This window comes from Uranotaenia lowii, chromosome 3 (genome assembly GCF_029784155.1).
Source record: "Uranotaenia lowii strain MFRU-FL chromosome 3, ASM2978415v1, whole genome shotgun sequence".
Classification (NCBI taxonomy): domain Eukaryota; kingdom Metazoa; phylum Arthropoda; class Insecta; order Diptera; family Culicidae; genus Uranotaenia; species Uranotaenia lowii.
The window spans coordinates 139,987,976-140,004,381 of record NC_073693.1 but is presented as its reverse complement, the minus strand read 5'-3'; the positions used below and the strand labels follow the sequence as shown (position 1 = coordinate 140,004,381).

Below are 16,406 nucleotides of genomic sequence, written 5' to 3'. Positions count from 1 at the left end.
ATGTACTCTTAAAAGAGTACGTATGGTATCCCTAGCCTAACCTTAAAGGGTCTAAAGACTATGTAGTAAACAAAGAGGCGCCATCTGATCCCTTTCAAAATAATTAGGGTTACCATACGTACTCTTTTAAGGATACATGTACTCTTTTTCGATCGAAAAATGAGCGTACTCTTTTTATGTGAAATTTTACCAAATGTACTCTTTTTTTGTTGAAAGACATTTGATCAGAAAAACCGACGTATTTCTTCCATTCTTTGAAGTTGTTTTACATCTTATGCAAAAACTACGAAAGGAATACAGCTTACAACAAATTACTTTCACATTTTGTTCAAATAATCATGCATTTTTAGAAATTATAAAAAAAATCAGTGAGCGCGATAAGCGCCTTTGAGTATGCAAGCAGCAATCAATATGCACATAATTTAGGTATAAGGGTATATACGGACGATAGTATTGGCGAAAAATTGGCCTCAGCCATAACCTCAAATTTTGATTTGCTGGCGGCCTCACCAGTGATGCTAGGTGCGTTACTAAAATCAGTATTTGCTTATTTTAAACTAATTATAATACTTTTGAGTTGATTAAATTTTTTAACTATCAACAGCTGAATGTTTGAATTCATTACGGGGCGTCTCTAAACGGATTAAGATAAGCCATCTTTTGCTAATGAATTTTCAAGGTGAATTAAAAAACATCTGAAATATATTTTCATTTACTGCTTGGTTGATTAAAAAAGAGTGGTTTCTAACTTCTAAACGAATGCAAAATCATTCACTGTTACAAACAAGTAAATTAATGAAAGCCCCGACTATGTTGAGTTTGAAAATAATCGCCTACATGCTCTGATTATTTTAAACATATCCACATAATTCGCTACTTCGTTAAAGAGAGCGGATACAGTAAGTTGTTATTTCGTTCAGATAAATGATGCGTTTAATTTCACTTTCGATATAAATCTACGGGAAAGTTTTAAAATTCTCAGTACCCATGAAAAGGTTTTTCAATAACATTCCATTAGAAAAAATATAATCATTTTCCAGATATCAATGCACTTGGCAGCCCTGAACACCCAAAAAAATCAAAACACGAACACCTGTGTATCGCTTTTCCACAGGGCGAATTTGTCGATATTAGTGCTGGAAAATCGCGTTTATCGTGCGCCCTTCTCAAAAATCGATTCTGTTCTCCCATGGTTTGAGGTTAGGGCTGAGGCCTCCTGCTAAGGTGGTGTTCGTGTAGAACTGTCAATATATCCTAATAGTGCAAGAATATTTCGAAAATAATTTATAACTGTCATGTAAGTCACATAACTTCTAAGACATCAACAGTTTTTTATTGAATTGAAATTTCTCGGTGCCACAGATGACACTTAATATGTACAGTAGAACCCTGCTTATCCGAGCTACTATTTTCATTCAAAATCCATGTAAAAATGTGTTTTATAATCAAGATATATTGATAAAATATTAAATCTTGAGGAATAATGACCTTAATGGGTTAAATTCCTTAAAAACGATACTAAATTGGCATTTTTGGCAAGTTCAAAATCTAAACTTGCGCCCAGGTAAATAGAAAAATAAAATCCATGTGTTTAACAACCGAGCTATGCCCCTGTATTATTTGCAAAACCAGAGCAAAAGGATTAGGTTTGTCAATGTATTTCGTTCAATACGAAGTTTCACTTATCTGAGGTGATCCCTTCCCCCATTAGCTCGGGCAAGCGGGGTTCTACTGTACATCGTTTTGCATACCATCCGGGCGCAAAGCTCGATAAATATAAGGATCTTTGGTCAACCTGATGGCTGGGATAACGCGGGAGCTCAGAAAACTGGAGTTCGGCTGAACGGGGTTCTACTGTTCAACATTTCTCCTGACTTTTAGATAAATGATCTTAATGTACTCTTTTTGGTGTCGCGGTATATGGTAACCCTAGGTTAGTCCACACTAGGCAACATGAACTGCGATTTTTGTTATGAGACGAACTTTATTGTCTGTTGTTGTTGTTGGAAACCTGAGACGGTCTCAGTGTCTCCCGAAGAAAATGGGAGACGCTAAGACCGTCTAGAGGCGAACCGTCTCCTAGTGTGGACTAGGCTTTAGACTAACCAATTGTTTCATTGATGTCAATGTTTTTGATACAAAACTGTCCTTGTTTGATATGTCTGTATGTTGATGTTTTTGTCAACAATGCACAGAAATTCGGACTCAGCAGAAATGTTTCACACCCGACGAGGCACGAGAAGGAATTCCACCTTCAGTCATGAGTTTGCTTCTCGCTGAAAACGAACGAATTAATCGACATGGAAATTAAAATCTTTGTGATATTTTCACTTTATCTCCACCTTTCAGGTTTCGCCTGGGATTTGAGTTCTATTGGATTACATAATTTCACTGTCAAACATGTGTCCCTGTATAAATCTCGTGCATTTCTTACGATTCTTTGTAGCTGTAACGGTATAGTTATGATTTCAATATAATATTTTCCTAACTAATTCAAATATTTTCTACACTAGTTTCCTTAGTGGAAGCAGCATGGCCAGAAAATAAAATCGGACATCGTTTGAAAATTATATCTGATGGATTTATTGATGAACATAACAATTGTGACAAACCTTGGCACGTGATTGGAACCGACGTTGACTCAGTTGGTCGATTGTGGATTTTAGATCAAGGAGTTGATCAGAATCAATGCAGCGCTAAGCTTATCATCCGTAGTTTGATGCTGATTCCGAATAAGGAAATAAGATATGACTTTAGTTTTAATAACAATAGAATATACCGATCTATTGTCGTAGATCCTGCAAGATCAGTGGACGGTGATACGAGAGCTTTCATAACCTTAGAAAACACAGATTACTTACTGTTTTTCTCACTATTGAAGAGATCATTCGGAAAGTTGAAACTCGAGTACAACATTTCTCATATTTAATGATTTAACCTATCTATTAATACTGTCTTTTATGTTGTAGATCAAAATATGCAATGGGACTCAATTCTTTTTCACTCTCTGAAGTAACAATTAACCAAAATCAACTTTATATTTCTGATAGTTTGACCAGTCGTTTGTTTTCGCTTCCTGTTAAAACGCTCCGTCATCTGAGCTTTCCCGTAGATGGTATAAATAAGATCATCATAAAAACTAATGTTACATACGTTGGACGTTTATTGGGACGAGCATATGGTCTCAGGCTAGATTTGAAGGATCAATTGTTTTACATTTTGCCTCGCGATGGGGCGATTGTAAAATGGAGACCGGGACAGGCGTTAAGAGCTGAAAATCATTTAGTTGTATTCCAACGTAAAATTGATGTAACACAGATTATTCTCGGAACTGCCGGCAAAGCTTGGGCTGTATCGAGTATGTTTGTTTCTGAAAACGGCAATCGACACTGCATAAGAATAGCTTGACAGATACAATGTCTATGTTTCTACGACGAAATCGAAAATTCTCATTGAATAAAGAAGCTGTTAACTTAATTTTGCTTTTTCAATTCATCCCAGATAACATGAAATCGTAATTGAAATGATAATCCAAATCGACTATTAAGACATTTTCAATAGTTATCGTAAACATGTTGGTATTGTGTGATTTTCTTTCATTCATTTACGACAAGCTTTTCCCAAAAAAAGTTGAATCGGATAGTAGTTTTGTCAACTCGTAAACATGCCTCCAAAAAATTGAGAATACAGTGAGCGAAATAAGAATAGCGCCACTATGTTTTTTGCTTGTTAAAATATGAGTGATTGAAAATTACGAAAATTTTCTTCCACAGTTTGTTCTGAATTGCTTAACGGATAAATCAAGCATGAGTTTACTTTTTTTGGACGCAGCAATTGGCGTTGAGGACCAAAAATGTGAAAAAAGGGTGCGAAATAAGAACAGCACCACTTGAGTTTTTCAACAAAAACAAGATTATTTTTGAAAATTTACGCTGTAAATGTGAATAATAATGCTTCTACGAATTATTTAAATAGATATCTACATTTTTAGGAGTTTTCCAGAATTTCAAAGATTTTCAAAGGTATTAAAAGGGGGTTTTAAGAGATGCTCCTCTAGCGTTAAGGAATTTGATATTTGAGCAATAAAAATTTATCAAACTGCTTGATTTCTTCATTCACATTCATGAGTATGATGCAAAATGATGAAACATAGATTAAAAGCTGAGTTTGAATCCAAAAAGCAGGTTGGAATTCAAAAATACTAATGTGATTTAATAGTCAAACACTTTTTCTCTAGTTTTAAGTCATAGATGGCAGCACAATCTTGCCATTGAACCAAATTCATGCCCATTTTCGAATATCCGGGATTAATTAGGAAGTGCTGGATGATTTTGGTTAAGAAATAAAAACATGTACCGTGTGAACGCTTTTCAAATTCTAAGATCACTAAATCTAAAAAAAATTGAATTGCATCAAGGTCACTAAAAGTGAATTTTTTGGACCGATTATCAGAAAAAAGTTATACTTTGCGATGGAGCTTGATGGACCAGACGGCTAGCAGTATGATAAGTATGATTTGCAATTGAATCGGAATTTAAGATGGGCGGGAATTTTGACGGTTGTATATATTCTTGTGTTGGTAGTTCTTTTGCAAATCCGGAAAAGCATTCTGCAGTGTGAACTTCCACAAAACTGTGATGAAAAAACACCTCAAAATGATGAATATGGGCCTAAATAAACCTGAAAATTCGATATAGAGACTTAATTTGGTTTTAACTGCAAGATAGTGCTGCCACCTATGACTTGAAACTGGAAAAAGTGTGTTTTACTGAACAAAATCAAAGTTTTTGATTTCCATCCTACTTTTCTCTGATTCAAAATTAATCCCAAATGTTTGTTTCATCATTTCACGTCATTTTAATGAAGGAAGTAAGTAGTTTGATAAATTATTACACTTCAAATATCAAATTCCTTAACGCTAGAGGAGCATCTCTTAAACCCCCTTTTAATACCTTTGAAAACCTTTGGAATTCTGGAAAACTTCTTAAAATGCAGTTATCTTTTCAAATAATTCGTAGAAGCATTATTTTTCACTTTTACACAGTAAATTTTCAAAAATAATATTTTTTTTGTAGAAAAACTCAAGTGGTGCTATTCTTATTTCGCACCTTTTTTTCAAATTTTTGGTCCTCAACGCCAATTGCTACGTCCAACAAAAGTAAACTCATGCTTGATTTATCCGTTACAACTCAGAACAAACTGTGGAAGAAAATTTTCGTAATTTTCAATCATTCATACTTTAAAAACCAAAACACATAGTGGTGCTATTCTTATTTCGCTCACTGTATGCTAATTAAACATTAACGATTTGAGCTATCTAAAGGTGACCTGATTTATGATAAATGGGCGGTCCTTCAATTGAATTTCGTTTGTAAAAAGAAAATCTCACCTATAGAGTAGGGTTACCAGATCCCGAAACACCAAAAGAGTACATTGAGATCATTTACCCAAAAAGTTAGGAAAAACGATGTACCGTAGAACCCCGCTTATCTGAACTCCGGTTTTCTGAGTTCCCCCGATATCCCAGACAACAGGTTGGTACAAGAGCACTAAATTTTACTTCGAAAGTCCGAACTTCCGACTTCCGGAAGACCTCCGACAAAGAAAAGTGAAGTACTAGATTGTCGGAATGAGAGAAAAAACTTGTGCTCTCTTGCATTTTTTGAGTAGGGGAAAATGAGGCTACTTGATCCCTGGGGATACTTGATTCCTTAGCTATATCTCGAAACTGGAATGTCTTATAAAGATCAAATGTACTAAAAAATGTGCCAAAAAGAACAAAACAACAATGCTTGCAGTTCAAAAAAATTTAACAAAATAATTGTTTGAGTTATTGAACTTTGTTTGAAAAATTTCACTAAAAGTAACTTGAAAATCTTTTTTCATCACTTTAAAATGTTCCTTACATGGAAAAATGATGACAAAAATATTTGTTCCAATATATCAATCATTCGAGCGTAATATGAACTTCATAATACCATATTTTCAAAGCAATGGAAAACTCTCAACTTTTTTCAGAAAAAAGCTTTCTAAAACGTTGATTTTGGGTACAATTGATCCCTAGAGTTAAAAACGGCATATTCTTCTTCTGAATTGATCGTTATCATTGCTGATTACGAGATTACTAGTAAAGGGTGATACGGTCAAAATTTGGTCAAGGGAAAACGCGTGTAAATCGGTGAAATCGTTTATTTGAAAAATCAAATTGAATTTCTTTTTCAAGTTTAATTGGTATAAAATTCAGGAAAAATATTCAGTTAGGCTTCCGCTTTACCAAATCCGAATTGCCGGGCCTTACGCTTAACCCCTGCCGTCAGATTTTGTACAGCCACCTTGTCCACCTTCTTCGCCGCAGAAAGCTAGTTTGTCTTGAACTGCTGCTCGTCCTTAGTTTATTCACGTTTATTCAAACACTCTTTCACGTAAATTTCTTGGTTGACAGTCCCGGAAGCTATCCAGCAAACATTTTAGTTGGAATATGAGAGACTCAAAAGACGTATTCAAATATATATACCATCAAAAATAGTCGTATATAAGTTAAAAAAAAGGCCATGTAGCCATAAAAGTTTAGTTTATATATTCAGCATTCTCTATAGAAATCATAGCACAGTGTACATATAACTTGACCAATTGTGTTATAGTGTCGAATGATTTAAAACCATCGACTGTATCGTATATTAAGTTATTTACCTCGTTAATCTTTCAAAATAATCGTAAATAAAGTATTTCGTCTTATCTACGAACAATTTATCAAGTTAAAGTCTGCTTCATTTAATATTGAAACAAATTCTTTTGCTCATTGTGGCGCTCCTAGTGGACGGATTTGGAAACTTTTTTCACCCATATGTCGGGAAATTCATTACCTTTTACCATGTGTTTATGTCATAACACCAAACGATAGCATTTTGTAAACAACCGCCATGGAAGCCGAACGGAGAGATCAAATTGTGCACAGTTTTCTTGAAAATCCATTGTTGTCGGTATCGAAGCTAGCTAAACAGCTTAAAATGCCCAGAAATACCGTATGGCGTGTTATCAAGCAGTACAAGGAAACATTGACGACGGCTCGGAAGCCGCATTCGAAGCGTCGGAGTGGAACTGTCGACCGGAAACTGCGTGGGAAAGTCATCAAGGCCGTCAAGAGGAATCCCAATCTTTCAGACCGCGATTTGGCCAATAAGTTCCAGGCCGCTCACAGTACGGTGCGACGAATTCGTCTCCGGGAAGGAATAAGGTCATTCCGAGCCAGCAAACAGCCAAATCGGACGCTGAAGCAGAACAATGTGGCCAGAATCCGTGCTCGAAAGCTGTACGACCAAGTGCTGACCAAGTTCGACGGATGTATTCTAATGGACGATGAGACCTACGTGAAGGCGGACTTTGGGCAAATCCCAGGTCAAAAATTTTATTTGGCGACGGCTCGGGGGGATGTACCTGAAAAATTTAAGTTCGTGTTTGCGGATAAATTCGCCCGCAAGTACATGATTTGGCAGGGGATATGCAGTTGTGGACAGAAAACCAAAGTCTTTCTCACTGACAAGACAATGACATCAGAAGTCTACAAAAAAGAGTGCCTACAGAAACGGATTCTGCCGTTTAGTCGTGCTTACGACCGTCCAGCAATGTTTTGGCCGGACCTCGCAAGCTGCCATTACAGCAAAACGGTTATGGAATGGTACGCAACGAACGGGGTCAGCGTAATACCGAAAGACCTCAACCCCCCAAACTGCCCCCAGTTCCGGCCGATAGAGAAATACTGGGCAATCACGAAGCGGAGGCTTAAGGCAAAGGGAAAACTTGTTAGGAACATGACTCAAATGAAGAACTGGTGGAATCAAATCGCCAAAACGGTGGACGAAAAGGATGTGCGCCGCCTAATGTGCCGTATTACGGGAAAAGTACGAGAATTTCTTCGAAACAGCAATGAATAATTTTTTTAATTTTTTTTATGAAAGAGTAAAGAAAATGCTACATTTGTATGAAAAACAAATTATGAATTCGTTAATAAATGACTGAACTACATGCAATTGTTTGTGTTCCAATATTAAATGAAACAGACTTTACTCGTATAATATTACGATGTATAGCGTAATATACGGTATAGTTACCGATCTATTCCTCGGATAGATTTATTCCCCGAATAGTATCGAACATAACATCGATACGTTTACGATAGAACCATATATATTATACCTAATAAAATTTCTTCAACACGCCATTATGATTCCAGATTGTCTATCTAATATCGTATATTTTGGAACCCGATCGTACATCATCACGCACCTGGCAACTTCTTGAATTGGTTGCCAAATTTTACATCGTAATGATGTACAGACAATGATTTCATTCTTTTTTAAGTGAAACCCAAACAATTCGAACATGCTTTTTAACTCCAAATTCTATTCTACTCTATTTTGTTTACTCATAGAGTATTTTAACCAACATGGTCATTCGTCCTCTTAGGAGATTTTTAACATTTAAAACTCCAAATGTTAATGGGAGTTTACATTCAAGAACAAACATTTCTAGAGTTTCTTTTGATTAAGTCGTATGAGCCACATGGCGTGTTTCGAGAAAATCGATGTTGAAGTTTCGTGACACATTTTTTATTCTAGTATTTAAAGTATAGTTCAGAAAGATCTACAAATTTAGTATGCGATACAAAATCAAGTGAGAAATATGCTACTGTATTCGTTATGAGCATCAGTTCAATTGTTTGAGCAAACAGGCACTTGCGACCATTTGCATTACACATCTGGCGCTAACGTCGTTTAGCATTTTTTTTAAATTTTATCCAAAAACTTGATTCTATTTGTAACTTACTTCGCAATTTCCTGTTCAGATACCGAATTTAATACTAGCAGTGGCAGGAAGCAGCCGTGACATGTGGGAGTGCCCGCTCAGAGGCTTGCGGAATCGGGCTACTTGAGACTGTCCTTAAGAAAGCATTCTCGAACGTTGATTGTTCATCGCTGGTTACTATCTGGTGCCTCCGCTAAACCCAGGGAGTGCGGAAACACACCAAAGGTCCTAACTTATTTTGGCTGCCCCTGTAGTGAAAAAGTGTAAGGTAAACATTTGCTCAGCCTAAAAGTAATGTTTATTCAACTTACCAGCAATAAATTTGAAACATTGTTTGCACTGATAAAGCAAAGAACAACTCTTATGAATGATTCCCGATTGCTACTTTTAATTTTCCGGCTCTTGATACTGCACTTTCCGCGAAAATGCAAAAGGACCCATAACCCATAAGGACCTTTTGCATGCACGACAATGCAAGGCAACGCAAAAGGACGTTAAAACCAAATCGCACTCAAAAATAAGAAAGTCGTTATGCGTCTTAAATTCTAATCTTAATATTCAAGTTATTGATTAACTGAATGAAACCAAATTTTTATTTTTTTGTAGAGAAATGAATCCAACTATAAGTTGAAATTTCAGGGACTAGCCTAGATGAAAATTAATGTAGGAAAACATGTGAAAAAAATTCGCCTTGTCTCCCGGTAGGACTTGAACCCACATCTTGCGCCTCTCCGGGGCCCATGTATTAACATTCTACTACAGGAGACAACCTGGCGTATGAAAGTTATACTGGTCGAGTGTCGATGTCTATCGGAATGAAGGGAATTGTTTAACATGTGATCATCATCATTTTCGTAGTCTATTTCTATTCCCAAACGCATCATTTCTCATCATAACTGACAACCCGTGCAGTATATGAGAAGGCAATGCAAATCTTGCCGTGCCTAAAATATCCAAATTTGAGTCCAACTACCGTAATGCGAAATGATGGGAATAGAAATAGACTACGAAAATGATGATGATAACATGGGAAACAATTCTCTTCATTCCGATAGACATCGACACTCGACCAGTATAACTTTCATACGCCAGGTTGTCTACTGTAGTAGAATGTTAATACATGGGCCCCGGAGAGGCGCAAGATGTGGGTTCAAGTCCTACCGGGAGACAAGGCGAATTTTTTTTCAAATATTTTTTTTCACATGTTTTTCTACATTAATTTTCATCTAGTCTAGTCCCTGAAATTTCAACTTATAGTTGGATTCATTTCTCTACAAAAAAAAGTTTCGCTGACTGAATGTTTGAGTCAAGACCCATCTCTGGGTCACAGTTTAAAAATACCAAATTTTTATATAACATAGAATACGTGTTTATCAATCGTTTGCAGTCAATAACTAATTTTTGTTTATAATGGTTCTTACGACCTAATCAAAACAAACTCTAGATTTTATTTTATGTATATATTGATGAAAATTCTTTCGAAAGGCAACACTGATCAAACCAAAACATCGTTCCTGTTTCTGCCGTGTTTTCTATGGTATCTTTTTTATTTTGTCCGTCGTATAACAATGTTTTCGGCAACCCAAATCATCGAAAACCAGCGGTTCAAGGTTATTAATGTGCCGTCGTCGTGGATTCAACACGGAATCCTCAAATGGCCAAAGTTGTCCAACGAGAAGATAGAGAAGCTACGTGTAAGTGGAACTCCTTATTTCGGATCCACGAAAAGTATTCCCGCGATCGTTAGTCGTCGTCGATATCGAAATTTTGATAGCGCGGAAGCTGCTGCAGAAGCCATGACCAATACGGAGGTGTCGGATTTGGACACCAAAAAGCCAACCCTGAAAGCTTTGAAAACGAAAGATAGGAAACTAAAAACAGGCAAAAACTATAATGCCTTGTTTTCTGGTAAATATTATCTAATTAAAATTCAATCTAATGATTTTTATTTTAGTTGAATTTGAATTTTAGTTGAAGAACGAAACTGCAACCGTTTCTTCTGAGCAGGAATCAAGCTTTTAAAATGGGTTCGGATCAAGCAATGCACAGCAATGCAACATTACACCTGACATCATGGATAATAACCCATCTGAGCTGATGGTTATTCCATGCGAAATTCCTGAAATTTTGACCTCGTTTGATGGAGACATCATTATAGGGGATGCAAGCGGAATTCAATACCAAAATAGTGCTCCTCAGCAAACTGAAGGTAAAAGTTAAAAAAAATCTTTTTGATGCATAAGAGCACCTCTTCAAAACTGTCTAATTTTAGGTGCCAATGAGTCATTGACAATTCCAAAAAATGGTGTTATTTATTTGGATGTCCCACCAGCCGCCCATGAACCGTCAGATCAAAGTAAATGGTTTAAATTTACAATATACTTCAATAGCCTAATCCAATTAGGCACTTGCTACGCGAAATTGTTGCTGCAGCATGTGAAAAGTCTCCCACGTTTCTCGGGAGGTTTAAAACATGTTTCAAGTCTCTCGAGAAATGTTGGAGTCTATGGTTCGTTGCAGCTTCTAGAACGCGTATTGAGACTCTTGCTGTGAAGAAGGGTTAAGGCAGATATTTTAAACATTTTTACTTTGTTGCTACTTCTTTACCAGAAACCTAGAGACCTATGAAGATTCAAAGCAAACAGACTAATTCGAAGCAAGACACAGCTATTCCGGTTGATCCGGAACCAGTGGAGTTCCACAAATGGATAATGGATGAGAAGCAATTGGTGCATCTTTGGCCGATGAAAATCGACGTAAGGAATACGTAAGTGTAAATAGTTTATTGAACTAGTTTCCCAGAATTTATACAGCTATTTCAAAATAAATATTACTTTCTTTTTAGTTGCAATATTCGAGAAAAGTCATAATCAGCAACTCCTATTATGAAAAAGGAGACAACGCTGTGTACCTTATCGCGGACCTTTTTTTGAATGAGAATTTTGGACCAAGTTTACTTGTACTGGAATAAGTCGTTCAAACAATAAATCAAAGCGGCGACTTCAAGAATTTGGGAATGATTTGGCATTAATTTTGAATATAACGTGCATTGGAGATCCAACCTATACAGCTACAAAAACTCGAGATGTTTTGCAGAAATCGCCTCCTTCGCTACAGCAAAGCTAGAGCAGCATAAAAAATGTTAAGGAAATCGGCGACTCGACATAACCGTGCCAAAGCACCACCCTCTGGAGCATTGAATAAAAAAAAATAACCAAGTTGGAATGTTGACGAAAAATGAGGTCACCGTTTATAACGAAACGCTAAACAATAACATTGATTTTGTTTGTGATGATATTTGCTCCGAGTCGTCCTCTTCTTCTTATTCCAACTAACAAGTTGTCTATTTAACCGCAGACACCAGATACCCAGACTGATCAGAGGCGCTTGAATCCATACAACTGAAAGTCGCGCAGAATCATACGCCATCTGTCGGGGCATCGTGAAACTACTGTGCTTCATCAAGAAAAAAAATTACACTTGATAATTAACAAGCCAAATGCAAACCCTTTTGATCGAATCACCTATAAGTATTTGAAATTCTTTCTCAAATATTTTCATTATCGTTGTTGTCTTCAATGTTAATTGTTTACTTTAATTTACTGTATCATAATAAGAGATGAATGTTATACAAACAATGACTGTTGATCGATTAAGATAAAAAAAATACAAACGCAACGTTATAGCGGTCCTTAGTTCAAAGCCAATTAATTTTGAGATTCAGTTTTGATTTCAAAATTAATTTATCCGGCTGAGTGACAGTATGAAAATTGTAATGTCTGTTATAAATAATTCACTGAGTTCGGAATTGTTCGTCTCAATCTGAAAGGTTGACTGCTACCAAAAAGATAATTTACATAGAACTCCTTGAAAAACTTGAATTCTAATTTATCTTAACTGTTTCTTGGCTCGTACCACAGATAGGTACCTCGTACTTAGATAGGTTTGAGGATTGAAATAAGTTATTGACACTCTCGTTGGGATGATTGGAACGTTTTTAGACAATGTAAAAAAAAGCTGAATAATATTTAAATATGATGAATGTATTGATATGATCTTTAATCGTATTTGCCGCTGGAAGTGTTTGTGGTATAATGCTGGTCGTTTCACTAAAACTTATGAATTTTTGAAAAAATAACCTCAGAAACGACCGTATTTGTTGACCGGGAATTTTTTCCTGCTCAAATGTGCGTGAGAAATGTCAAAAAACAACTGTAATGACCATCTCACGTGAGCTTTCATTACGTCGTATGAAACATCTTGAGAATTCCCAGAAAATTGCTTCAAAAGTTGTCAAAACAACTTGAAAATTTGTATTTCACATAGAATATGTTGTTCAGGCTACGAATATTCTTAATGGAAAAAAGTTGCGACTAGTTTATGTCAGTTTTTGTTTTTTTTATTCGTAATAAAACTGTTTGTTTACATTTTGTTTTATACGACGTAATGAAAGCTTACGCGAGATTTTGGAATTATTCTGGACTGGGCTGGAAAATTAACCTTAAAAGAGACCATGTTTTTAGACTTTTTTCCCCGTCTTAATCCGTACACGAGAGCAAGTTTGCGTGAGAAATGTCAACTTAAAAATCTTTTATTCGAAATAAAAAAATGTTGAAAAACTACACTGAATTTGGAATATTTCAATATGCATGTTTCAAATCCATTTCTCTTTGCTTCCGAAATTTTGACATTCAACCAAATTCTTTTATTCATAGTTTAGTAAAAACCATATTGCGAAAGTAATTACCCGAATAGAACAGAACCATGGTATCACATTCATTTTCCAATGAATTTAAATGTGACCATGTACTTCATGGTTAAAAGTACATCCGAGCGTGAATTAATTAAGAAATTTTAAACTTTCCAAGTTTTTCGTGTACGGATAATTTGACGGCTGCGGCTCGCGCGGCACTTTGTTTTTCTTTTTTCGTCTAAACACAATCGTCGTCGGATAGTTTTCGAGTGTTGTTTTTTTAGAAAGTGCTCGAAGATGGATGCAATGGTGAGTTAAATTGAAATTGACAAGAGGCAATCTTGTTTAATCTTTTATTTTTATAAATTTCAGCAAAAACAATCACAGTGCAATGAATGGATGCCTGGAGCAGGTTCGGAATACCGCGTAGTGTGAGCCCCAGTGTAATTTAGTGCAATTTTCTAATTTTTGTGTAATGTTAAGTGTAATTTTTTATAAAATAAATATTAAATTTGAATAAATCCATCCTAACTAACTTAATTTAAAAAAAAACTATGAAAATGATGACAAAATCAAAAAATAAGTACGAAAACCCCACCATGAGCGAAAATTTTTATTACAGCGGCTTAACAATGAAAATCATCGGATTTTCCTGGTTTTACTTTGAAAAATTGTAAGCTGTTTCAACCATGAACTTTATATTTTTGGGCTTCTCAATGTATGGAAAATCGCCATTTTTTTCATGGTCACGCTGCATAACAATACACCTTTTTCATGGTTATTTTCGTCAAAACGATGAAATGTATGGTAAAAAACTATGAATTCGAATGTGCATTCACGGTATCGAGGACGATAATAATCATTGTGTAAACCGTACAATATATGGTGTGTGAACATGGAATTCATTGTTTTTCCATGGTGCAATTCTATTCGGGTAGTTTACTAAATGAATTCATTCTTCAAAAAACTATAATTTTAAATAAGGGTCGCCTAATTTTAATGTTCCTTAACCGCTGCCCAGTAAATAAGAAATAATTTCGCTGTAACTAAACTTTTATATCGTTTTCAATGCTTTTCCACACCACCAAAACGAATTTTGAATGGTAAAAGAACAGTATTATCTTGATGCAAACGAAAGTCATTTTTATTTTCTTGTCGTTTTATGGAATGTCAAATATCGTATGTCTGTGTGAGTGAATTCATTTAAAGTTTTGATTTTGATGTGACGGATTCACGTTTGTTTTATTTTACCCATGGATAAAATCAATTACACGTGCGATATTCAAAAAACGGTTCGAAATTTGACCACAAAAAAAATAATGAAAAAATAACTTAGCAACAGAACAGGAAGAGCTAAACTATTCTTACTAGGAAAATGCATCATCTCGAAGCGAAAAATATTGTTTCCACAACTGCTAGCTTGATATCCAAGTTTAGTTAGATATTTTGAAAAGAAGACATTTCTCGAATGTGACTAAATTTTTCAACGAAAGGGAAGTTTTAGGAATTATTGGAGAAAAAAGTGAATAAAAATCTGACACCGGTTTTTGTTGTAGATGGTGACTTAATGGTATATTTCGTTGTTGTGATTTTCATTAATTCTTCTGTTTAAAGAAACATTGTTTAACAAATTTTGTAAATATCTTCTCTAATTTCGGTTAAAAGGTCTCTAATAAATTATAATAATAATAATCTCTTATTTTGTTTTATTCAGGTTTTGTAAACCTCTGTAAATGCGGCAATTCGGCTAGGTGAAGGGTTTTGAGAAACTCTAACTGAAACAGATTGTTCAACAAAATTTTGTAAGAATCTCGTCCATTCAACTGATATAACAGTTCTAAATAGTAATATAATTAAAGCTGCATTCAATATACTGTAGTTTTTCAATATACAATCAGTGGAATGTTTTAACGATGTCATTTGTCGTTTTCTCAACAAGTCCTAGATCGTTTTATAACTATTTACAAATGATTGGGTTGTCACAATATTTCTCTACTCGGGAAACTTGAACTTACTCTTGACGGAGGTTTCGGGGTTTACAAAATCTTGCAGTTGAAAGTGATCTTCACAAATGAAGCCAAAGATGTCATAAAATGGTTATTTTTCAACCACAACGCAATAAGGAAGTGGAGCAGAAAATCTCAAGTTTTCATTCAATTTTCATTTTTGTCGAAGTCGATATATTTTTTATAAGCTTTATGGTTGAATTCTAACCACATTTGATTAATGCGCTCCAATTCAAAAAAGGTTTTTTAGTGGTTTTCGAAATATATCGTGTTATTTTTTTCTATCAAAAGTAGGTAATCAAAAACGACCGTGTTCATCGCTAGATGTAGAAAAAAAAATAGCACAATGAAAATGTGTGTGTGATATATCGAGATTTTTCCTTTTGTGTATGTGGCCGTTAGTTTCACGATAACCCGTAGATAGCGCTGCGGAACAAGCGCCAAAATCTGCCTTCAGTGGTCAGTCTGGGTATCTGGTGTCTGCGATTTAACACGTTCGCCGCCACGGCACCCATATTCGGGTGACGGGTGTATTTCCTGGGGGCCCGTCACCAGATGGCTGCAACGTTACACGATTTGTCTATGTATCTTGTGACCAACATCTTTTAAATAAGTGGTCGTGATTCTCGTTTTTAAGCTTTTTTTCCTCAGATTTAAGCTTTTTTTGCCTTGAGAGCATAGGAGACGAAAGCTTAAATCTGAGGAAAAAAGCTTAAATCTGTCAAAACGAGGGGAAAAAAGGGGAAATCTGAGAGATGTGCTCCACACGGTTTGAATAACATTGCCGGGAAGTGCCCGTCACATCAAAACGCGTGTGACGCTCTCTTATTTAAGTTTACCGCTCAGCTTCGCCACACGTTTCAAATATGGGAGTTCTCCCTCTTTGCTTTCTCTCTCTGAAAATT

General features: G+C 35.6%; 2 protein-coding genes and 1 long non-coding RNA gene across 3 annotated transcripts in view; 2 read left to right on the top strand and 1 right to left on the bottom strand.

Moving 5' to 3' along the window:
• Nucleotides 1–9,273, bottom strand: part of LOC129756063 (uncharacterized) — a 36,121-nt gene extending 26,848 nt beyond the window's left edge. Inside the window, exon 1 of the mRNA XM_055752816.1 lies at nucleotides 8,824–9,273. The gene's annotated coding sequence lies outside the window, so the exon portion shown is untranslated. The remainder of the gene's footprint in view (nucleotides 1–8,823) is intronic.
• On the top strand, nucleotides 2,270–3,461 carry LOC129756062 (uncharacterized). The gene is made up of 3 exons (XM_055752815.1): nucleotides 2,270–2,454; nucleotides 2,514–2,907; nucleotides 2,970–3,461. The coding sequence occupies exons 1-3, from the start codon at nucleotides 2,301–2,303 to the stop codon at nucleotides 3,406–3,408; spliced, it is 987 nt and encodes a 328-aa protein (XP_055608790.1). The 5' UTR covers nucleotides 2,270–2,300; the 3' UTR covers nucleotides 3,409–3,461.
• A 999-nt stretch (nucleotides 9,274–10,272) lies between the features above and the next one.
• On the top strand, nucleotides 10,273–13,351 carry LOC129756137 (uncharacterized). The gene is made up of 5 exons (XR_008739402.1): nucleotides 10,273–10,710; nucleotides 10,774–11,011; nucleotides 11,075–11,158; nucleotides 11,413–11,569; nucleotides 11,648–13,351. It is a non-coding gene; the product is annotated as an uncharacterized LOC129756137 (long non-coding RNA).
• Nucleotides 13,352–16,406: the final 3,055 nt, after the last annotated feature.

Excerpts from the sequence above, each read along its gene's own strand:
- LOC129756062 (XM_055752815.1), top strand. The coding sequence starts at position 2,301 with ATGGAAATTAAAATCTTTGTGATATTTTCACTTTATCTCCACCTTTCA. Across the intron at positions 2,455-2,513 it reads GATTCTTTGTAGCTGTAACG|TTTCCTTAGTGGAAGCAGCA; the intron begins GTATAGTTATGA and ends TTTCTACACTAG. Across the intron at positions 2,908-2,969 it reads TTCGGAAAGTTGAAACTCGA|ATCAAAATATGCAATGGGAC; the intron begins GTACAACATTTC and ends TTTATGTTGTAG.